At 45.7% G+C, this 24,753-nt stretch overlaps 1 protein-coding gene across 3 annotated transcripts in view; it reads left to right on the top strand.

Moving 5' to 3' along the window:
• The first annotated feature begins 202 nt into the window (after positions 1-202).
• The window catches only part of CDC16 (cell division cycle 16), a 71,609-nt gene continuing 47,058 nt past the window's right edge, over positions 203-24,753 (top strand). The window contains exons 1-3 of one of the 3 annotated variants that reach the window (XM_029604613.1): positions 203-651; positions 12,780-12,834; positions 14,628-14,725. In XM_029604613.1, coding sequence (XP_029460473.1) covers positions 604-651; positions 12,780-12,834; positions 14,628-14,725 — 201 coding nt within the window. In that variant the 5' untranslated portion in view covers positions 203-603. Of the gene's footprint in view, positions 652-12,779; positions 12,835-14,627; positions 14,726-24,753 lie in introns of those variants that run through there. The other 2 variants (XM_029604614.1, XM_029604615.1) reach the window with 2 other exon arrangements.

Genomic DNA, 24,753 nt, shown 5'->3' with positions numbered 1-24,753 from the left:
GGCAAGCTGACAGCTAAAATGGGTTTTTTTTTTAGCACGCTTTAAGCCACAATCCCACATCGTTAGCCCCCTGACAGGTAAACAGATGAGCGAACCCTTTCTCTGTGCAATAAGAAGCAGAAGATGCTGCAAACCTTCCGAGATTCAGCATCCGCTAAGAAACACAGCGGCCCGGGGGGGGGAAGGACAGCTGACGGAGCACGTGCACCCCAGACAAGCAGTGACGCCGCAGGCTGGTCATCTGACGCTGGCCGGCGTCGAACCACGCGCACGTTCGAAGCCCTGTCCTCTGGCTTGCCTCCGCCAATAGAAAGCGAGCGAGGCCGCGCGGCGCCCCAGGAAGGAACCCCCCGCGCGCGCGCGGGCGGCCGCTGTTTCCCGGGAGGATGGCTTTTCCCGTTGCGCTCCTTCCTTGAGCGCTCGCCGGGTGGAGAGAGAGAGAGAGCAGTCCAGGGGTGGTCGCTCGCTCGCTGCAGCGCCGCCGCCGCCGCGTTCCCTGCCCGGGGCTGAGCTGTGGAGCGCGAGCTGGAGGCCGCCGAGGGGACCCGTCCGCCTCTGACGGCCGTTGTTGCCGCCGCCGCCGCCGCGCGCGTCCGGAGGACGATGAACCTGGAGCGGCTGAGGAAGCGGGTCCGGCAGTACATAGACCAGGTGAGAGGAGGAGCGCTGCCCCTCCCCCCCCAGCACCTCCGCGTCTGTGACCCCCCCCCCCCGGCAGCACGGACTTGGCTTCCTTTACACACATACACGGATAGATATAAAATATTCTTTCTGGACTTGTATGTTTACCTCGGTATATGTGCAATGGTCGTGACGCATATAAAAGTAGCTGGTCCAGTGTCCTCGGAAGCTGGTGCATGAGCATGGCGCTGAAAAGGAAGCTAAGTAGGAGAAAGTAACTTGAACTGTTCTGCAATTTGGGAGCTGTGTGCACTTGGCTGCCCTTAGTCGTGCCTCTCCAAATGGTGATCTTGTGGAGGGGGAAAAGTTTGTCTCTTTGTAACAGACACCCAGATCAGCAACAGAGCAGACACCTCCTGATGGAGTAGATAAAATGAGAAGTGATCTAAGAAAACTTGAAGAGTGGTAAGATCTATTGGGGACCCACACACACACACACCTGACAAAATCATGCTCTGATGTGCAGAAATCCAAGGAAGTAGTACCCAATGATGGGAGAAGAGTGTGTGTGGGAGGGGATATGAGATAATGATGCGCACTGATCTGGAAGAGACTTTCAGGCCAATGCAATATTGGCGTGGGGAAAACGGGCGCTCATGATTGAGCGCCTGCTCTTCTAAAGCGTGCCGCTCGATATCTCTGGGGCGCCCAATTTAATATTTAAATCGCCTGCCACAGAAAAAGGAGGCGCTAGGGGAAATTGTGTGCCCCTAGCACCACCTCAGTAGTGGGCACCCAGGAGAGATGACTGTTAGCGGTTTAGGAAAACATGCTCAAGTGCATAGCCACAGGTTAGGAAAATAGATGCGCGTTAATTGAACATCCCTTTTCCTAACCGCTATCACCACAATATTAAGTCAGAGGAAGTACAGAAAAGCAGTACTTTCTGCTTTTCTGTACACTTTTTGGGCTGCTCAAAAATTAACGCCTGCACTGGGCAGGTGACAAAAATATGCACGTCGGGTGCACATTTTTTATTTGCATTGGGGAGAATAGCTAATAGCCTCATCAACATGCATTTGCATGTGATGAGTGCTGTTAGTTTTGTGCGGTGTTGGATGTGCATTTTGGACGCGCTAATCTCCTTATAGCATAAGAGTTGTGGACATACATCCAAAATGCATGTTCAACCACGGGTTATAACCAGTGCATTCGGCTGAGTGCACTGTATTGCATCGGCCTGTTTGTGGTGACCATATTTGTTTATTTATTTATAATTTTTATATACCGAAATTCTTGTATTGGATACAAATCAGTCCGGTTTACATAGAACGGCAAACTGCCCTGGTCTTAAGAAACCGACCGGGGCTTAATACAAGGAACAATGAACAAAAAACATATTTGATCTTAAGCTAGTACAGGTGGTGTCCAGAGTCGAAGGAATTTAGGATGCATAAGCAGAGGCATAATCATTAGAAAAAATGTGATAATGTCACTATACAGGGCATAGTGAGATCTCATCTAAAATGTGTCCAGGTTGGAGATGATCCGTAGAGAGGATAGCAACATGGCAGAAGGTGTACGCCAAAAGCCATATGAGATGAAACATTAAAAAAAAAACAAAAAACAAAAAACCAACTAAATTTTAAAATGGTACCATCTATAATTTTTTACCAGTTGTTCTGTGGGTTTATGTGAATTAACATGTCATCCACACTACTATATACTGGGCGTAGAGCAAATTATTCAAAATAATGATATCTAGATTTTGTATTTCTGTGCTGTTGCAAAACAAAGAAGGTTTATACCATAATATGCCTGATCTCCAACCATTGTTAAAAATATTTGTTCTACTTAGAAGTACTTCTGTCATACAGTGATGGTTCCACAGACCTTCCTCAGGATCTGTTTTATTCTTGCTTTGAGTGTTGCACTTCCTTTCATCATTCAGGCAGTAATTTTCATAGATCTTTCTCTGGGTAAAACAGGGCTTTTACACATGGAAATGGTCGCCTGCAAAATTGACAGCCTGATCTGCATGTGCATAGGGTCTGTATTTGTGTAGTTTTATCTGAAGTGAGCAGAGGCGTTTCTGGGGGTGGGATTGGGGAGGAGTTTGAACTTACCTTTATACTACTGCATATTCAAATGTATTCATGTATTTTTCCTCGAAAAAGCACTGCACATACATTTAGCAGGTGTAAATATTTGTGTACCATTTTGGTTGGATGATTTTCAAATGGAAAGTGCATATGTACTTTTTCCTTTTAATATTGATGCAAAATCTATGGGTACATGATTTTAAATCTATGTGGGCTATTACAGAATAATCCCTATTGAAGGCAATTTTCAAACCCTGTGGGTAGTTTTCTGACCTATGGGTACTTTGCACTCATGGTTTTGCAAGATTGTTTTCAGTTTTGTACCTGCATACTTTGCACCTGCATTGAAAATGGTCCATATGCACCAGACAGTATACTTTCCCTCTCCTGACTTAATCTCATTTCCTTTTTCTGCAGGCTAAAGTATGCATTTAGTTTCACAGTGTGTATACCTTTGTCCACATGGTGGAGGAGAGGAAAAGAGCAGTTTCAAAGGGGATTTTTACATGTGTAAATATGCATTTACTCAGATAAAAAATTTTGAATATTGCCCACTAAAAGGCACTTGTTGAATAATTCTTCAATATGCACCTAAATTGTTCAAAATTAAGCTTTTAATCTTAAATTTTATTCGCACTGAGACATTTTTACTCTGATTCATGAGGTAAAATTGGTTGTTGAAAAAATATTTGTGGTACACACATATATGTAGCATTAAGGCATATTAAAGTATAGTATTCTGATAACAGAATTTTGAGCAATAGAGTAAAAGATCCTGTTAATACAGAGCATGACAACTTAATCAGCTTCATTAGTTAGCTAAGTACAGCCCTAGAGTTGATTATTGTAGGAACAGCCTTTATGGTGTGGCCATATTTGTTCGTGCTGTTAACTTTGGGACTTGAGATTCGTGGCTAAAGGGACTACAATTTACCGTATGTTATGGAGGTGATGTATTCAAAGTCTGGAGAAGGAAGGTAACTGCCAATGCAGCAACACCTGCAGGCAAAAGAGGTTCTGAGGGGTTTAGACCAGGGGTGGATAATTCTGCTCCTTGAAGGCCACAAATCAGTTAGGTTTTTCAGGATAACTTGTTTTATTCTTGTTAATTGTAAACCGATCCGATATGGTTATTTACTATGAAGGTCGGTATATAAAACTGTTAAATAAATAAATAAATAACCCTGGTGAATATGCATGAGATATTTGCATACAGTTGAGACAATATGCATGTATATCTATCTCATGCATATTCATTGGGAATATCCTGAAAACCTGATTGATAGATGGATTTCAAGGACCAGAATAACCCTCACCAGCTCTAGACTTACTGAGAGGGATCTTCAGTAGCTTGGGCGTGCCATCTGGGGATTGGGATTTTAAGATGTGATAAAATTAAGTACCATATATCTTTTGAAGGAGAAATTTAATTTTTGATAGCAAAGCTTCTACTCTCTAGTGTGAGATCTAGTGTATATTCTTTCTCCGTTTGCACTTGAAGCTCTTGCTTAACTTGTCTGAACAGGCATCTTATGTTACTTCAGCAGCTTCCTGATAAACTCAGTAAAGGGTGTAGGGTAGCCGAGTATCTAGTAACTAGAACAAAGCTCTCAATTTGCAGAGATGATAAATCAGTGTTGTTATTTTTTTCCTTAGTGTTTTTAAATGATACACCTACAAAGAATATTTGAGTCGGTTAAGTTGAAGTTATCCATAAAAGAAAATTGCTGACACTTCTTTTCCAGATTAAAAAAAAAAAGCTGTAAAGCTTAGCAATATTATCTTTGTATTTTCAGGCAGCAGTTTTGGTTACAGAATTCACTGCACGCTCAAGCTTACTTTTAATTGTTTTTAGTTTTGAAGATGAGTAGCATCCCTATAACGTGAAGACCTAACTATGCTTCTTTATTTTACTTTCATTTACTTCCAGAAATTCTTTCTAAAATTAACATTGTTAGAAATGCCAAAGAATTTTCATTTTGTAATTTTTCTAAGTTTGTCTGTTCCACCCTCGAAATTTGCAGTGGTCCCTAAAACCATAGGCAGAGTATGTATGCAGTGCACAAGTTCTTAAAAGAAAGCTATACTCTCTGTACTGCTTCAGAATTCATTAGTGTACACAGCAAGTGGTAATACCCACCTTCCATTACTTAAACATGTTCCTACTGAGTCATTTTATTAAATTCTTTAGGTTTCTTTGTATTTCCCTGATCGCCTGGGGACAGTCGTGGATAGAAAATTGTCAAAAATTACCTCACATGGAATGGGATGTGATTGGTGCATTCATTATACATAATATCCAGTGTAAGCCAATCAGATCCAGATAATTAGTGATGCATACTTATGCTAATAAGGCTGCATCCATTTGACTAAAGGCATGTTCATGCATTACTGTAAATCGTTCTGTTCTTTTTAAATTCTATTTGATTTGGTTGATTCCATTTTATTAGAATTTGATGAGCATTTGGCCTATTATTTTTAGAGCTCAGTTTGTTCTTATATGTTTCTGTTAAAAACATGAAAATTAATTTAATATAGAAATGAATCCATGTAAATTTGGTGATTTTATGTTTATCACTCACTCTGGATTGGAGGTTATTGAATGTATCTACTTCCTCCAGAGATGTATTGTAATGGGTAAACGGTGACTAATGAGCATCCTACCTTGAGACCACAGTCACCTTAATACTGGTAGAACAAAAATGCTTCAAGTGTGAGAAATGAGATTCATGAGTGTTTGTAGGCAACCTTCTTCATAGGCAGAAAGTACAGCAACAACTGCAAAAAGGAGTTCCTGAATACATATATGCCACACTTTTTTGTCTTGGTCCTTAAATGAGACAGATGATAAATTTCACCATTTGATGTTGGCCTATAAATACATGCCCTTCCTCCAAGGCCTTAAAAGCATAGTGCAACATAGAAAACAAAATCCAAAGAGTGTTGGCTCAGACCATATCCCTGCTTGACTTTGTTCTTCACTTTGTCAGCAGCTGATCCATCAAACTGAACTGTAGCTTATATGTTTTCATGAAAAGAAAGTATCATAGGAGGGGGCATCCAATCTTTACCAGGACTCTGAACCATCCAGAACTACTGACAGTGTCAAAAGCTTTTGTCAAATAAAAAAATGGTAAATGCTTGCTCCTATAGCAGTACTGCTAAACTAAAGAGAGAGGTACTTTATTTAGTGTTTTTCTATACCGGCATTCATGATTAGAATCATATCATGCTGGTTTACATTTAACAGGGGGTGTAAATTAAAATAAATAACTGAACAGAACTGAAAAACTGTAACAAGTGAAATGAAAAACTCTGAAGTTACAATAAAACAGGATGCTAAAACTGGGTGGAGGAAAGTCTAAAGGAACTTAACAGTAAGAGCCATTATTTACAGTATTCTAAGAATGTCTGATTGTGGTTGTCGTTAATATACAATTCAAATAGGGTCTGGAAATGCTTGTTTGAACAACCACATCTTAAGCCTTTTTCTGAATGTTCGAAGGCACGGTTCTTGATGAAGTTCCGGTGGAATGGAGTTCCATAGAGATGGTCCTGCTGTAGAGAAAGCCCGGTCTCTAAATGATATATGTTGAGAGGTTTTGGCATGGGGGACATGTAGTAAGTCTCTGTAAGCTTCTCTAGTAGGTCTGGAAGAGGTATGTTTTCTGAACGGGATTTGTAGGTTTAGTGGAGCTTGGTGATGGATGGCTTTATAGATAGTGGTAATGGCCTTATGCATGATTCTGTAGTGGATTGGCAGCCAGTGTAGGTCTTTAAGGATGGGAGAAATGTGGTCTCTTCCCCTCGTGTTTGTCAGTATTCTGGCTGCCGCATTTTGTACCATCTGAATTGATTAAATGAATTACATCTTGATGATGATTACATCTTGATGATATTCACATTAAAAATATACAGTCCATACTTTACGTTGCATGTTAAAGGAAATCATGCCTTCTGTACTGGGCAGTGTTTTAATAGTACAAACAGCAGGAAATAATACTCACTTGTAACATTTAAAAATGCACTGTTATGCAAAAAGACACTTTTTTCCCCCTCAAAATTCAACCCTACTGGACATAATACTTGAAGACAAATGACTGGGCGAGATGGTTATAACTAGGGATGGGCCGCCATCTTTAAAAGAGATTCACAAACCAATTCAACGAACCTGCATGAAATCTGCAGTTTCATTTAATCAATTCATCTACTATTTTTAAAGAGTAACATTTTGTGAGCAGGTGACCTAAAGCAGACCTGTAGAACTCCTCCAGCAGATGGACTCAAAATCCATTTTGCAGCTCCTAAGATCCCTTTCTGATTTTATTTTTAGATTTTTTTTGAGATGTGGGATGAAAATCCAGTGGGATTTTTCCCGCAAAGATTAGTAAAAACTGGGGATTTTGTTTAATTTAAAGCAGACTGAAATCTTCCTGATCTGAGTTGAACTTGAAGTAATTCATCTTCACTACTGGATGAAGACTTAGATGTGTACATTGGAATTACAACAGCGATTGCTATTACAATAACAAGAACAACACCTGGTATGAAGACCTAAGAAAAACAAAACAAAATCTAAGAAAACAAAAACAATGGAGAAAGCACCCAACGAATCTACAAAAAAAATGCAAAGCTTACTTCTCGCAATATCGCACCCTTACCAACAAATCTAAAAAAGAATACTATGCAAAACAAATCCATGGAGTTACATTCAATTCAAAACTCCTATTCGAAACAGTGAAAAATCTAGAGATCCAGCTTCAAATAAGTAAAAAAACTCTAACCTCTCCAAAGAATCATGCAACGTATATGCAGCCACCTTAATTGAAAAAACAAAGAAACTGAAGAATCAACTAAAATGTGCACAGTGGAAAACTGATACAACTAACACTACAGAAGAAACACTCAATAAAAATACATGGTCATCCTTTGAAATAGTATCAAAACTGGAGATAAGTAGAATCGTCAACAAATTAAAACCTTCACTGCATCTAAGAGCCCCAATCCCAGCCAAATCACTGAAACAAATAAACCAAATAATTACACCCTCAATCACAAACCTAATCAATCTATCACTAACAGAAGTCCAGATACCTAAAGGATTGAAACAAGCAGTCATAAAACCATTACAAAAAAAAATAAAGAAGGGAGAGTTGATGACTGGGACAACTATCGACCGATATCAAGTCTGTCATTCTTAGCAAAAATACTAAAAAAAATAGTTCTCAAACAGCTAGAGGAACATTTAGAAGATGATGAAATTCTATATCCAAATCCAATTTGATTTCAGAAAAAAACATTCAACAGAGACCCTTCTGTTATCATTAACTGACCGTATACTAGGAGGATTTGACTCCAGCAAATCATACTGCCTAGTACTCATCGATATCACAGCAGCATTTGACACAGTAGACCATAAACTGCTATGTCATCAAATAAAGAAACATTGGGATAGATGGAACAGTATTAAAATGGTTCACGTCCTTTCTAGAAGAGAGAACATACCAAGTAAAATTCAATAACCAGATCTCTGACAACTTCCAGTGTAACACTGTAGTGCCACAGGGATCAACTTTATCGGCTACACTATTCAACATCTATATGCTACCGCTATGCCAACTTCTCTTAGACCTAGGACTAAACTTCTTCCTCTACGCAGATGACCTACAATTCTATATTCCTCAGACAAAATCAATAGAAAACACTGTGGGCCGGATTTTAAGAATTACGCACGGGCATAGATTTATGCGTGCAAATTTCGGCCCCCCCCCCCCCCCCCAGAAAGAATCCAAGTACTTGGACAATTTCGGGAAGTGGGCCTTTCAGCCAGGGATGCTAAATGCCAAGATTCAGCGGCACCAATTTTATATTATACAATACCTGTATGAGTGTCTGCAATCACTAAAACCCCTGCTACAGGAGGCTTCTCCGGACCAACAACCTCCTGTCCAGTTCCATGACTTGGAGGACGGACTGCGGCACCTCCTCCGAACTATTTGAGGCCTTAGACACCTCGGCCAGATCTACTGTGAACGCTATTGTGGCATGTCGTTTAGCATGGCTTTAAGTGAGCGCAATTCGCGAAGATGTGCATGAAAAGCTGTCCGACATCCCCTGTCTCCCGGACAGTCTTTTTGGAGACGAATTAAGGGAGACTGTAGCACAACTCAAGGAGAAAAAGGTAGCTGTCATGTTGCTAACCACTCCTTCAGATTCAGCGGCCTCTGAGCGGTAATACCAATCATATAGGAAGCCTTACTACCAGCAGTGTACCTATAGGCCTTACCCGTCCTACCGTCTGCAACCGTATACGCCAACTCGCCCTCAGCCACCTCAGCAGCAAGGGGCTCGCCAGCGCCTTCCTCGACAGCCTTGCCCGCCTCAGGACACCAACTCCCCTAAGCCCCCACAGGGTTTTTAGGGGATGTGAAACCATCTCTACCACTACCAGTAGGGGGCAGGCTCTCCCACTTTTTTCCAGCATGGAAGGCGATCACATCTGACCATTGGATCTTATGAATCATCAAGGATGGCTACTCCCTCAATTTTGCAACCATTCTATCTGTTCTGCACGTAGTGCACAACAGACAGCTGAATGCACAGAGCAGACCCCTACAGGAAGAGATCAACAAATTACTTCACCAGAGCTGCGTTCGCAAACTACCCTCTGCTCAGTTCCATCAGGGGTTCTACTCCCAATACTTCCTCATAACCAAGAAGTTGGGAGGTTTACGACCCATCCTGGATCTGCGTTCTCTCAACAAATACCTAATGAGGGGGAAGTTCAAGATGACGTTACTCAAGTCCATCCTGCCCTTCCTTCGACCCGACGACTGGATGTGTTCACGCGACCTCAAGGATACATATTCGCCCATCCCGATGCATCCTGCGTCCTGAAAGTACCTGTGCTTCACAGGCAATGGCCACCACTTCCAATGCAAGGTGCTGCCTTTCGGCTTTTCCTCAGCCCCCAGAGTATTTATGAAATGTCTAGGTGGCTCGCCTTTTGAAGGCGGGGTATTCAGCTATTCCCCTACCTGGATGACTGGCAGCTGGTAGCCCCAAATCCTTTACTCCTACACACCCATCTTCTAGCAAATATACGCTGTCTGGATAGCCTGGGACTGCTTGTCAACTACGAGAAATCGAATCTGCAAACCACTCAGACCATAAAATTCATTGGGGCTCACGTCGACACCATCAGAGACAGAGCCTTCCTCCCGGAATCCCAGGCCCTTGCCCTCACATCGCTAGCCAGCTGCCTACTCGAAGCCACCATTGCCCCTGCCTGTCAGATCCTAACCATCCTCTGGCAAATGGCAGCATCCATATTCATTGTTCCCCACACTCGCCTCCACACGCGCCATCTACATCGGGGTCTGAAGTACCAATGGAGCCAGTTCTGCAATCCTCTATCCACTCCAGTCACCCTCACGTCCAGTATGAGACTGGATTTGGAGTGGTGGCTAACACCGTTGGTGCTCTCGACAGGAGCACCGCTACAGCCCCCAGTACATTACACCATCCTCACCACTGATGCTTCCACCTAGTCTACCTCCAAACTCAAGGCCTGTGGTCCAACTGGGAACCTCCTGGAGCTTCGTGCCATTCAGAATGCTCTTTGGGCTTTCGAACACTCGCTCAAGGGAAGACTGTCTTGGGCCACACGGACAACCAGGTCACCATATTCTACATCAACAAAGGAGGGTCTGGTTCCTGGAACCTATGCAGAGAAGCCATAAGGATCATGGAATGGGCGGAGAGAAAATCCATCACCCTACAGGCCACTTACCTGCCGGGCATCAACAACTCTAGAGCAGACAGACTGAGAAGAATCTTTCACCTCCATGAGTGGGAGCTTTATCAGGATGTGGCAGAAAGACTCTTTCAAGCCTGGGGTCTTCCGTGCGTCAATCTCTTTGCTACAGAACAAAATTGGAAGTTGCAGACCTTCTGCTCGGTGATCCCCAGTTCCCGGCACTTAGCTCAGGATGCATTCCTCATCGAATGGACGGAGGGTCTTCTCTATGCTTTCCCTCCCATACCTCCCATACCTCTGATATCTCGCACAGTCCAGAAGTGCATCATGGACGATGCAGACATGATACTCATTGCTCCAGTGTGGCCCAGACAACCGTGCTACGCGTATCTCATTCGGCTATCTGTGGACACACAAATTTCCCTGGGCAACAGTTCGAATCTGCTCATCCAGGAAGAGGGCTCCCTACTTCACCCCCTTCACTCATCCCTGCATCTCATCGCGTGAAGATTGAAAGGGTGGTACTCCACCACCTGAACCTTTCCCTTCAGCTTCAGGATATCCTAGTTTCCTCCAGGAAACCCTCCACCAAACAGAATTATCAAAGGAAGTGCTACTCCACCTGGTGCTCAGAACACAGTACAGACCCATTCACCTGCTTTCCTGAGCAACTGCTGGAATACCTCCATCTGCTCTACCGAAAAGGGCTAGCCACGGCATCAGTCAGAGTCCATCTCAGTGCCATAGCAACCTACCATTCCCTTCACAACGAGGCCCCAATCTCCTGCCACCTGCTCATCTCCATATTCATGAAAGGCGTTCTATGCCTGAGGCCTCCGGTCTGGAAATCTCCAGTTCCATGGGACTTAAACTTAGTCCTGGAGCAATTAATGCTGTCACCCTTTGAGCTTCTGGACACTTGTCACCCAAGATTCCTCTCCTGGAAGGTACTATTCCTAGTCGCCCTCACCTCAGCGAGACGCGTCAACGAGTTGCAAGCACTGGTACACTTCTCGCCTTACCTGGAATTCTACCATAAGGTACCGCTGCAACCGCATCCAGCATTCCTTCCTAAGGTGGTTTTAGTTTTGCACCTCAACCAGTCCATTGCCCTTCCGACCTTTTATCCAAAGCCACACAGCAACGAGGGCAAATGTAAACTCCATATATTGGATTGTAAGCAGGCACTCGCTTACTATAAACATTGGACTAACTCTACACACACAGCCTCCCAGCCTTTTGTCTCATTTAATCCAAGTGCCCCGGGACTTCCAGTTTCTAAGAGAACTCTTTCGTCTTGGATCTCAAACTGCATACAGTTCTGCTATCAGAAATGTTCGGAAGCCTTAGCAACCTCCCCTAAGGCTCACCAAGCCCGTGCTATGGCAGTTTCCATCGCACACCTTCATGAGCTGCCCATTCTGGACACTTGTAAGGCTGCCACCTGGGCTTCGTTGCACCCATTCACAGCCCACTACTGCCTGGACAAGCAGACCATAGCAGATGTGGACATGGGCAGAACTATCCTCAAATCGGGCACTTCTTGAGCACTGAAAAGCCAACAGACAAGAACTGTCCGCCTACATTCTCTACTGTTTTGGGCGCCCTATATGACCTCTCTGTCAGAGCCTACTTAGAGACTTTGTGCTCAACAAATCAGCTGGGGAAAAGATTTTTAGAAGATGGAAGAGCAAGTTTGCTTACCGTAAAAGGTGTTTTCCGTGGACAGCAGAATGAATTAGCCATGCTAACTCTCCCGCCTCCCTGGACAGTTATTGTTCCACTTCGACTTGCTTAGAAACAGACTGAGGGAGACCGGGGCTGCGCGGGAAGATCCACGCAAGCGCACTACACTAAAAGACTCAGTCTTCTAGGAGAGCTCTGCCACCTAGCCGCCCGGAGGACATTCCAGACAGCATGGCTAATTCATGCTGCTATCTACGGAAAACACAGTTTACGGTAAGCTAACGTGCTCTTCCATACTCTAAAAATCAAGAAGTTTTTGTGTTTTCTGACTTAATGTCCCATTCTTACTATATAATTTATAGATTTTATTTGTATCGTTCATTGTACACTTAACAACATTAGTGTTAAGGGACACACAATTAAACTTTTTTCTTTTTATATCCAGCTTATTAGTAGAGCTGTATATGCCGCTGGTGCAGAATGGTCTGTATCTCTTTAAATGGAGAATATGCAGTTTATTTGCACCCTTTCCTGGAAGTGTAGTAATTTTATTTAAAAATAGTTTGTCTTTAAAAAGTTACAATTTCTGTGTTTTTCTTTTTCTTTCACAGCAACAGTATCAAAGTGCCTTATTTTGGGCAGACAAAGTAGCATCACTGTCTCATGGTAAGGATGCATTTATTGTCTTTTCTTGGTTTATATCTGAGAAGGGCATTTATTTTTCTTATTTCTCACCCTTGTCAAAATGCTTTCTTTTCGAGGTTCTCAAGATTTTTTTTTTATGCTTTCCAACGTCTGCAGTGTTGTAAAGAATTTTGTAAATGGGGCTTGTGTCTGGGTGCAAATTGACTCTCCAAAGAAAGGATGAAATTGCTGGAACACAAAATGTTAATTTTTTTTTTTTCCCAGCAAGCCAATTTTACCTTGGATGAGTTTGAAAACCAGAAACATCGGGCCAGTAAAACGTGACTTCCCAAACCTGTGCTGGTGACCCCCCACAGTCAGTCAGGTTTTCGAGATATCCACAATAAATAAGCATGAGATAAATTTGCATACATTAGAGACTCGGTTTATGCAGATTTTTCATGTATATTCATTGCGAACATACTGAAAACCTGTCTGCCTGTGGTGGGAAGCCTTGTTTCCCCAAAATGAACCCTCCCCAAAAGCTCCCGTTGCTTTGCAGGGTTAGAGTTGTGGAATGAGGATGATTGCCGTACTCCAGACGCGCCAACCTCACACTCTCTCTCTCTCCACCTTCAGCAGCTTCACCCAGAGCAAGAAAGGCAGACAGAATCAGCCAAAAAAAACCCCTGAAGTAGCACGCGCACCTATGTTTTCCCCTCCGCAGTCGGCATCCCTCTCACAGAAACGTACACCCGAGCCCACTCTTCCTTGCCTGCTTTCTAAAGTTTGGTTTTACCCAAGAATGGTTTGTGATGACGGAGGAAATGGATACTGCTTCAGCTGGGAAGAGGGGAGATTTTGGAATGAATTGCTCGCCAACTTTCCACAGCCTCCAGTTGCCCCTCATAAGTACTGCAATCTTACCTAATGCCACAGAAGGATAAACACACACACACACACACACACACATCTGTTTTTTTTTCTACACCCTTTTACCCCAGGGTTGCAACAAGTTGAAAAACCATTCTGAAGTATAGCAGGTAATTAGTATATAATGAAAGAACCCCTTCTACAAATTTACGTTGGAAAGCATTCCTGTAACCAGGCACCTACGTGCTTTCCCCGCTTGTTAAATAAAATCGACTGTAAGAATAAGCTTCATATCTTGTCAGAAATTGCCATCATTGCTATATTTATTTTTTTTAATGCCTCTTTCTTCTTTCCACAAACTCCTCCCCCCTTCTGCTCCATTCTTGGTGAAGCTGAGAATCCCCTGCTAGCTGAAGGTGGCAAGGGGAGCCATCTCCCGAGCCAGTCAGCACCCTTGCTAGCAGGGAATATTCGTGCATGCCATGCGAGTGATTTCTTTCCCTGGGCAGTACCCTTGTGGTGTTTGTTCCTGTTGAGTAGGAGATCAACCTTTAGCTTCCTGAGCCTCGGTGCTGCTTTCAAGTCATGTGACGCTTGAGGGATGGGGTGATGTAAACATGAATAGCAAATCTCTTTCAAAGAGATACTTGGTCCTATTATTATGCTTTGTGTTTCACCTTCTAGGCTCAGAATAGTATTCATCTTTCTCTTTTTGTACATTTCAAATTCTTTGTTCTATGTTCTGATGACTCAGATATTTTTGATTAAAAACTACCCCTTCTAGGTGACCTTTCCTTTGATGTGATGTGTGTGCTTCTTACATTTTAGCAGTGTTGCCTGATCACAATCATTCAGCAAAATTATACGAACCATGATGATTGTTGTTAATGTAACATGAGTCAAGGTTCTGGCGATGGTTAGGGAAATTTGTATATTTATTAAGCTGTTGTGATTTTATTTAGAGGAACCGCAGGATATTTATTGGCTGGCCCAGTGTCTTTACCTGACAGCACAGTATCACAGGGCAGCACATGCCCTTCGGTCACGCAAACTAGATAAGGTAAGTTATTTCACATTGGTTTTCAGCATTGATGCAGCATTAAAAGGAAGGGATACATTCTTATGCGTTGGGATTGTATTCCCCGAAAGCGACATTACTATCATCATATCTGTCCTGGTATGTTCTTCACCCTCTCTCCTCCCCATATTATCAATCCCCAAGCTAGTTGTTCTAGAGCTTATTGCAGTTCCAGCTGTGCCTACTCAAAAATACTCTAGGTTATACCAGAATAACTTTAGCATTGCTCACGTTTGCTTCCTATGGGAGTAAGGCTTGTAACTTGGTATTGGCTCCCTTGCTGACATCACCAGCCTTTCCCTTAAACCCTGAAGCAGCACTTACCCAATCTTTAAACAGTTTTAGTACACCTAAAGATGAGGACTTTTATACTACAAAGCAGGAAAATACAAAATCCTTATTTTCTATTTTTGGAGTTTTGTATTATTTTAATTCATTCTTCCTTGTTTGACAAATTCTAAATGTAAAGAGTAATTGAATAAGGACAAAATTGTGGCCATTTTCATTTCCAGGAGCCTTAAATGCCAGTAATGCATTGACATGTCACTGCATAAAGGTAAAAAGCATATACCAGACACAGGAATAAAGAGCCCCTAAGATGCTAATTGGTTTGTGCAGTAATTGTAGGAAAGACAGATCTCTTGGAAATATTTCATTATAACAGCCGGCTTTAAGAAGAGTCTACAAAATTGGGACATACTATGTTGATTGTAATCTGCCTTGAGTCTAGTTTGGAAAAGGTGAAAAATCAATCGTTGTTTATAAATGGAATATGAAATATTTCTGGAGGCTGCTGCCTTTGGTAGGAATGAATGTTTTCCCGTAGATAAGCAGCATGAATTAGCCATGCTGTCTGGGACGTCCTCTGGGCAGCTAGGTGACGGAGCTCTCTTAGAACATTTGATTCTTTTCAGTGTAGTGCGCCTGCATGGATCTTCCCACGTTGCCTCTGTCTCCCTCAGTCCGTGTTTTTTTTTCCGCGCGCCTAACTGCACGCGGAGCTTCTTTCTCCTGACGGAATTTTTTTCTTCCTGAAGAAAAACTTCTTTTTCACAGAGATACCGCGGCCACCGGGGTTCAAATTTTGCCAGTATGGCAAAATTATGTCGGTGACCGACGGCCAGGTAAAATGTTACCTTTGCCTCGGACCACAACATGATCACTCAGGTCTTACAATTCATTGGGGCTCATATCGACACCATTCAGGACAGAGACTTCCTTCCAGAATCCCGGGCCCTTGCCCTCACATCACTCGCCAGCCGCCTCTAAGAAGCCACCACCACTGCCCTTGCCCTTTATTTCCTGCCCATCCTCTGCCACATGGCAGCATCTATCTATGTTGTTCCCCACGCTCGCCTTTACATGCGTAGTTTACAATGGGGTCTGAAGTCCCACTGGAGCCAGTTCTGCAATCCTCTCTCCACTCCAGTCACCCTGATTTTTTTCCTGTGGAGTGGTAGCTGACACCGTCAGTACTCACGACGGGAGCACCTCTACGGCCCCCAGTACATCACACTGTTCTCTCCACAGACGCTTCCACCAAAGTGTGGGGTGCTCAAACTAATCCACTTACAGACTCAATGTCTGTATTCCGCCTGGGAACGGTCACAATAGATCAACCTCCTGGAGCTCTGTGCCATCTGGAACACTCTCCAAGCCTTCCAGCATGCACTTCTAGGGAAAACGGTCATGGTCCATATGGACAACCAAGTCGCCATGTTCTACATTAAGGAAGGAGGGTCCGGTTCCTGGAGCCTTTGCAAGGAGGCTGTAGGGATCCTGGAATGGGCAGAGAGCAAATCCATCACCCTACAGGCCACATACCTGCCCAGTATCAACTCCAGAGCCGACAGACTGAGCAGAATCTTTCACCCCCACAAGTGGGAACTCGATCAGGACTGGTGGAAAGACTGTTTCAAACCTGGAGTCTTCCACGCAACGATCTGTGTGCTACAGAACAAAATTGAAAGATACAAACCTTCTGCTCGGTGTATCCCAGTTCCCGACAACTAGCGCAGGACGCATTCCTCATTGACTGGACAGAGGGTCTACTCTACGCTTTCCCTCCTATACCTCTCATATATTGCACAATCCAGAAATGCATCACTGACAATGCAGACTTGATTCTCATCACTCCAGTGTGACCCAGACAACTGTGGTACGTGTATCTCGTTTGACTATCGGTGGACCGACCGATTCCCCCTGGGCAGCAGTTTGGGCCTCCTAACCCCGGAGGGAGGCTCCCTGCTTCACTCATCTCCTGAATCTCACTGCATGGAAATTGAAAGGCTGGTACATCACCATCTGAACCTTTCCCCTCAGCTCCAGGGTATTCTAGTTTCCGCCAGGAAACCCTCCACAAGACAAAAATTATCAAAGGAAGTGGGCCCGTTACTCCTCCTAGTGCTCATAAAACAGGACGGACCCATTCACCTGTCCCCCTGAGCAACTACTGGAATACCTCTATATGCTCTACCGGAAACGGCTAGCCACGGCATCTGTCAGAGTCCCTCAGTGCCATAGCAGCCTACCGTTCTCTGCACAACGAGGCCCCAATCTCGTCACCCCCTCATCTCCAAATTCATGAAGGGGTTTTTCGCCTCCGGCCTCCAATTCGGAAACTTCCAGTTCCATGGGATTTAAATGTGGTGCTGGAACAATTAATGCTACCACCCTCTGAACCACTGGACACTTGACATCCAAGGTTCCTTTCCTGGAAAGTACTATTTCTGGTCGCCCTCACCTCCACGAGTCGAGTCAGTGAGTTGCAGGCCCTGGTGCCCTACTCACCCTACTTGGAATTCTATCACGACAAAGTTACGCTGCGTCTGCATCCCGCCTTCCTTCCTAAAGTGGTGTCAGTTTTCCACCTCAACCAATCCATTGCCCTTCCAACTTTTTACCCAAAGCAACATAGCAATGAGGGCGAACGTAAACTACACACGTTGGATTGTAAGCGGGCACTTGCTTACTATAAACACCGCATGCACTTTGAGCTCAAAGCCTCCCAGCTTTTTGTTTCATTTAACCCTAACGCCCCAGTTTCCAAAAGAACCCTTTTGTCCTGGATCTCAAACTGCATCCAGTTCTGCTATCAGAAGCATTCGGAAGCCTTGTCTACCTCTCCTAAGGCTCTCCCAGTCTGTGCTATGGCAGCTTCAATAGCTCACCTTCATGAGGTGCCCATTCTGGACATTTGCAAAGCTGCCATCTGGTCTTCGCTGCACACGTTCACAGCTCACTACTGCTTAGACAAGCTGACCGCAGCTGATGCGGACATGGGCAGAGCGATTCTCAGATTGGGCACTTCTTGAGGGCTGTGAAGCCAAACGTTAAGAACTGTCCACCTAACCTTTCTACTGTCTTGAGCGCACCAACTCACCTCATCATCAGGCCATGATCAGAGCTTTTTGCGCTCAACACATCAGCTGGGGACTCCCAGACACGATGGCTAATTCATGCTGCTTATCTACGGGTAAAGAGCAAGTTTGCTTACCGTAAGCGGTGTTTTCCGTAGATAGCAGATGAATTAGCCATGCTGACCCTCCTGCCTCCCCGGACCATTATTGTTCCATTTCCTCTTGCTTGGATACGGACTGAGGGAGACCGGGGCAGCGCGGGAAGATCCACGCAGGTGTTCTAAGAGAGCTCCGCCACCTAGCTGCCCGGAGGACGTCCCAGACAGCATGGCTAATTCATCTGCTATCTACGGGAAACACCGTTTACGGTAAGCAAACTTGCTCTTTTTCTCTGCTATGGATAAGGACCTTCATTTTCAGTTTTTAATTTATTTTTCCCCAGGAGATTATTGGTTTATTACAGTGAACAAAAATGGGAGAGAATCTGTGGGGAAAACAAATGGCTTTATATTTTCCCCTTTTATCTCCTGTTTTTGTTTTTTTTTTGGGGGGGGGGGGGGGGTTACAATGAACAAAAAAGTAGATAAATCCCAGGGAGAGAAAAATCATCAAAACTGAAAATGTAGGTCCTTAGCTATGAAACCATTGTGCCTAAAGACTTTATCAAATACAGCCAATTATTATGTGTTATGACAGCAAAAACTGTGACTGAAATAAGGGCAAGTATGATTTAGGGAATTGTCATTACTGATCAGCAAAATATGGGAAATGCCAGGGAAAATATAAAGAGCCTTATTAGCTACCACTATATATATATATATGTGTGTGTGTGTGTATACATATAAACTTCTCCCAGGACAGCAGGATGTTAGTCCTCACAGATGGGTGACATCATCAGATGGAGCCCGTCACAGAATACTTTTGTCAAAGTTTCTTGAAACTTTGACTGGCACACTGAGCATGCCCAGCATGCCACTAATCCAGTAGCCACACAGGGTCTCCCTTCAGTCTCCTTTTTTCCACGATGCTGTTGCCTTGTGGTTTGTGAAGCTCTGTTTCAAACTTTTTCCTCACGGAAGAATTCAACTTTCTTTCTTTTTTTTTCCCCCCGCCCCAGGGTCCCCCCATCGTGAATTGATTGCTCTGGCGTTCGATAGGTGTTTTTTTTGCATTGTTGTGGTCTGTTCCCGAGTGTCTACTTCCTGGTGGCCGATGGCCACTGTCCGCACACTGCCTTTTTTCAATGGCGACCAGTTTTAGGAAGTGCCCTGAGTGTCCGCGGACTATGTCTTTCTCTGACCTGCATGACATCTGTGTCCTGTGTCCTCGGGCCTTCCCACGATGTCCGTCGGTGTCCCAGCTGTGCTCAGATCACCCCCAAAGGCCGGCGCGCCTGCCTGGACAAGATGGAGCACTTGTTTGGTTCCAAGCAATCGGCTCCATCGACACCTGTGGTGGGTACGTAGAGTTGTTGGGGATCGATCTGACTCGGGACTTTCACCCTCTGTGCCCCACTGCGATGATCAAGGAGCAGGAGATGGCCCCTCACCGGCATCGGAGCATTCCAAAGCTTCGGGATAGACTTCCTCGGCACTGGAGAAGGACCAGGCTGAGCACCGTGGGAAGCATTGACCATCGGCACCGGAGCGGCATCGGCCTCTGCCAAACCCCCTCCGAAGAAGCCCCAAGGGAAGGAGGCCCTGTCCTACTCCAAGCCCAGGAACCCAAGGCGTTCCCCATCTATATCTGTGCCAGGCACCGAGCCTCAGCAGACCCCCATGTGGATGCTCCCAGCCTGCCTCCTCCTCCTGGGTCGGTATTTTCCACATCCACATTTAGAGAGGAATTGGACCACGTGTTTCAATAGGCAGTGCTAAATGCCCTTCAGGGTCTCCAGCAGCCACCGAAGTCAGCCCCTACACTGGCATCAGAACGGGCGCCCATGTTGGTGCCCCTGCTGGAAAGGCTGGACATGCTGCTCGGTGCCCTGTCCACCACCAGTGCCTCGCCCTGTCTGAAATCCGATTCTGGCCGCCTCCTCTGAGGAGGATGTGGCTCCATGTCCGTTTCCATGGGATTCCAGATCCCGTTCCTGGGACCTCGGGCCTCCCAGTGCCCCAACGCCCACCACAGGTCCTGGTGCCCTCGATGCTGGCGCAACTGCTGTCTGTTCCCCTTCACCAACCCTCGGTACCCACACCCCGTACTCTAGGTTCCAGCCTTCCTCCTCGACCCAGACAATTCAGTGGTGAGGAGGAAGCCCTTTTTGACCCGTGGGGAGAAGCCTCTTCTGAACTCAGAGGCCTCTGAGGACCTTCTGTCAGAACCTTCTTCCCCGGATGAGAGACGGCGCTTGCCTACTGAGGACTTATCCTTCACGAGCTATGTGCGGGCGATGGCGGAAACCATCCCTTTCCAGCTTTTAACTGAAGAGGATGCCCACCATAAGATGTTGAAGGCCCTTCAATTCGTGGATGTCCCTAAGGAGGTGATGGCCATCCCTGTACATGAGGTCCTCTTAGACCTCTTCTACTGGCTCTGGGAACACCCGGGTTCTGTGGCTCCGGTGAACAGAAAGATGGATGCCACCTACCTAGTGCAACTGGCCCGGGCTTCCAGTTACCTCACCACAGTGGCATGGAATCTGCCTGGAAAGAAGCCAAAAGGACCCACCCTCACTTGTCCGGGGAAGGACCACAGAGCCTTAGACACTCTAGATTGGAGAATTTTTCAACAATCCATGCTTGTTGTATATTTATTTATTTATTTAAAAGTATTTATATACCGCTTTTTAAAATAAAATTTTATCAAAACGGTTTACAATATGTTAAAATAAAGTAAAAATAAAATATAACTAAAATAAACTTAAAATACATAAATTTAACTAAATAGCTAGATAAATGTTAGCTAAAACAAATTATTAAATAACAAAATAATAATAATGGTAACATGCCGTGGGTAAAGAGTAGGGAGGGTAAAAGGGATGGAGGGGGGGAGGAGAGGGGGGGGGTAGCAACTTATCGAATTGTAATGTCCTAGAAAGAACATGGATGGGATAATAGAAGAGAGACGATAATGTAATATGTATCTGATGAGAGAAATTTAGGGGATGGAGTTTCATTTTTGATCGGGGAGATGTTTAGTGGGAATGTTAAATGCTTGTTGAAAAAAGAATGTTTTTAAAGCCTTTTTGAAATGATGAGGATTTGATATTAAACGGAGTGGGTTGGGTAAAGAGTTCCAGAGAGATGGTCCTGCAACAGAAAAAGCTCTTTTCCTGGTGATATCTAATCTGGCTTGTCGTGGTGATGGAATGTCTAAGAGATTTTGAGTAAGTGATCTTAAGTGTCGGGTGGGTTTGTAAATGCGGAGTAAGGTGCAAAGCCAAGTGGATGTAGAGTTGTAAATTAAACTATGGAACCTCTGGAAACAGGTCCAGGAGTTTGCCAAGGGCCTACCACAACAGTTCCAGAAGGGTATAGAATCCATCCTCCAAAAAGGGTTGGAAGCTGGGAAATATGAAGTGAGGGCAGCCTATGACATCTTTGAGACTGCATCAAGGGTCTCAGCAGCAGGCATTAGTGCCAGACGCTGGGCCTGGCTGAAAGCTTCTGACCTTCGCCCGGAGGTTCAAAACAAACTGGCTGACCTCTCCTGTACAGAAGAACCTATTTGGGGACAAAATCCGGGATGCAGTGGCCCAACCCCGGGATTACCATGAGACCCTACATCAGTTGTCTACTACCACCTCTGACCCCTCTTCGGCAACTCGCAGGCTGCCATGTAGGAATTCCAGAAAGCAATTTTACAGGCAACAGAGATTCTATCCTCTGGCCTCCTGTGCTCGTCCAGCTCGGGCTGCCCACTAACCTGTGCCCGGCTAACCTGTGCCCGCACCATCCAACCTACCGGTGGGAGGCCGACTCTGCCTATTCGCAAACAACTGGTTCTCAATCACCACCGACTGATGGATGTTGTCCATCGTAGCATGGGGTTAGCGCCTGAATCTTCTCAATGTTCCCCCAGACTCCCCACCCTCTCCGGCGTGGAGCCTTGTGGAACACACAGTGACCCTTGAGCTAGAACTCTCGGCCCTGTCATGGTCCAGAGCCATAGAATCAGTTCCCCGGGCTCAGAGTGGTTGGGGGTTCTACTCTCAGTATTTTCTTATTCCAAAGAAAACAGGCGGCCTCCACTGCATCCTTGACCTCCGGGCCTTAAACAAGTTCCTCTGGAGAGAGTGGTTCAAAATGGTATCCTTGGGTACCTTACTCCTGCTTCTGCATCAAGGGGACTGGCTCTATGCTCTCGACCTACAGTACGCCTATGTGTACATTGCTGTCTTTACACCCCATCGGAAATATCTGCACTTCCTAGTAGGCAAGCGGCACTTCCCGTACAGAGTTCTCCCCTTTGGGCTAGCCTCCACACCCCAGGACATCACAAAGTACCAGGCAGTGGTGGGAGCATATTTGCGCCGTAACGGGGTGCTTGTGTTCCCATATCTGGACGATTGGCTCATCAAGAGTTCTTTGAGGGAAGGAGCTCTTTAGTCCCTGAACATGACGATGAGACTCCTCCAATCATTGGGGTTCCTCATAAACTACCTGAAATCCCAGCTGATTCCGACCCAGCGACTGAGTTCATCGGGGCGAATCTGGACACCATGGTAGCCAAGGCATTCCTTCCCAGCGAACGCATAGCCACCCTGGCTGGGCTAGCCAGGTCCATCCGTCGCTGGCAGACTACTTCGGCCCGCCTGCTCCTGAAGTTGCTGGGTCACATAGCATCATTGGTGAACGTCATCACAATGGCCTGCCTGGCCATGAGGGTCAGGCAGTGGACTCTGCGGTCTCAGTGGCACCAAGCCTCTCGAACTCTCTGCACTGTTCTGGATAACCTGGTGGGTGCAGGAATCCAACCTGAGCAAGGGACTTCCTTTTCAGCTCCTGACTGCTCAGGTAATCCTGACCACTAATGCCTGCAACCTAGGCTGGGGGGCCTATGTCAACAGCCTCCACATGTAAGGGGTTTGGTCAGAGTCTGAGGCGAGATGCCAGATAAACTTCCTGGAACTCCGGGTGATGCGGTATGAACTCTACGCATTCCAGGTCTGCCTGCCCAACAGGGTCGTATTGATCCAGACGGACAACCAAGTGGCCATGTGGTACTTGAACAAACAGGGGGGCACAGGCTCCTATCTCCTCTGCCAGGAGGCAGCGCAGATTTGGGCCTGGGCCCTGTCACGTTCCATGCTCCTGGGTGCCATCTACCTGGCAGGGACAGAGAATGTGGAGGCAGATCGCCTCAGTCGGACATTTCACCCCCACAAGTGGTTCCTAAATCCACATCTGGCTAACCCTTCCGCCTGTGGGGTCAGCCGGATGTGGATTTCTTTGCGTCCTCGCAGAACCACAAGGTGGACCGCTTCTGCTCCCTGCACAAGGAAGGAAAGGGATCAGCCGTGGATGCCTTCGCCCACTCCTGGAGTGCGGGTCTCCTGTATGCATACCCTCCGATTCTGCTCATAGGCAAGACTCTCATGAAGCTACAACAGGACCAAGGCTCCATGATCCTCATAGCCCCGCGTTGGCCACAACAGGTCTGGTTTCCGATCCTCTGCGACCTGTCTGCCCAGCAGCCTATTCGCCTGGGCACCTCGCCTGACTTCATCACACAGGATCAGGGCAGGCTAAGCCACCCGAACCTCCGGTCATTGGCTCTCACGGCCTGGATGTTGAAAGGCTAGTGATGCAGCCCCTTAATCTTTTGGACAATGTCTTGCAAGTCCTGGTGGCTTCGCGTAAGCCTTCCACGCGGAAGTCCTATCAAGCGAAGTGGAGGAGGTTCTCGTGCGGAACAGGGTCTTGACCCTTGCCTAACACCTAGACTTTTGGACCGCCTCTCGGAATCTGGACTACAGACTACCTCAATCCAGGTGCATCTGAGTGCCATCAGTGCCTACCACCGTGAAGTGGGCGACACTGATGTCTCTATGTAGCCTTTAGTAGGGCACTTCATGAGAGGCTTGCTTCAACTGAAGTCTCCACTATGTCCTTCTGTTGTGGCCTGGGATCTCAACATAGTGCTGGCATGGCTCATGTGGCCTCCGTTTGAGCCGCTGCGCTCCTGCGAGTTGAAGTACCTCACCTGGAAGGTCATCTTCCTAGTGGCAGTTACTTCTGCTTGCAGAATCAGTGAGCTTGCAGGCCCTAGTGACCTATCTGCCTTACACGAGGTTCTTCCACGACAAGCTGGTGTTGCGCCCTCACCCTAAGTTCCTGCCTAAGGTGGTGAATGACTTTCACCTGAATCAATTCATCGTGTTGCCCACTTTTTTCCCGAGACCACGCACTCACCCAGGTGAGCGGGCAGGCTCTGCATACCTTGGACTGCAAGCGTGCTTTCGCCTTTTATCTAGAGCGTACTGCAGCCCACAGGCGGTCCACCCAACATTTTGTCTCCTTTGACAAGAATAGACTTGGAGTTGTGGTGGGCAAGCAGACCCTGTCCAATTGGTTGGCAGACTGCATCGCTTTCTGTTATGAACAAACAGGCCTTCCACTCGGAGGCTGAATGAAAGCAGTAAGGGCCATGGCAGTCGGTAGCACATTTCCAGGCCGTCCCTATTGCAGAGATCTGTAAAGCTGC

The sequence above is a fragment of the Rhinatrema bivittatum genome, chromosome 5 (assembly GCF_901001135.1).
Source record: "Rhinatrema bivittatum chromosome 5, aRhiBiv1.1, whole genome shotgun sequence".
Taxonomy (NCBI): domain Eukaryota; kingdom Metazoa; phylum Chordata; class Amphibia; order Gymnophiona; family Rhinatrematidae; genus Rhinatrema; species Rhinatrema bivittatum.
Note: the sequence above shows the minus strand (reverse complement) of the source record. Positions and strands in the feature narration are given on the sequence as shown.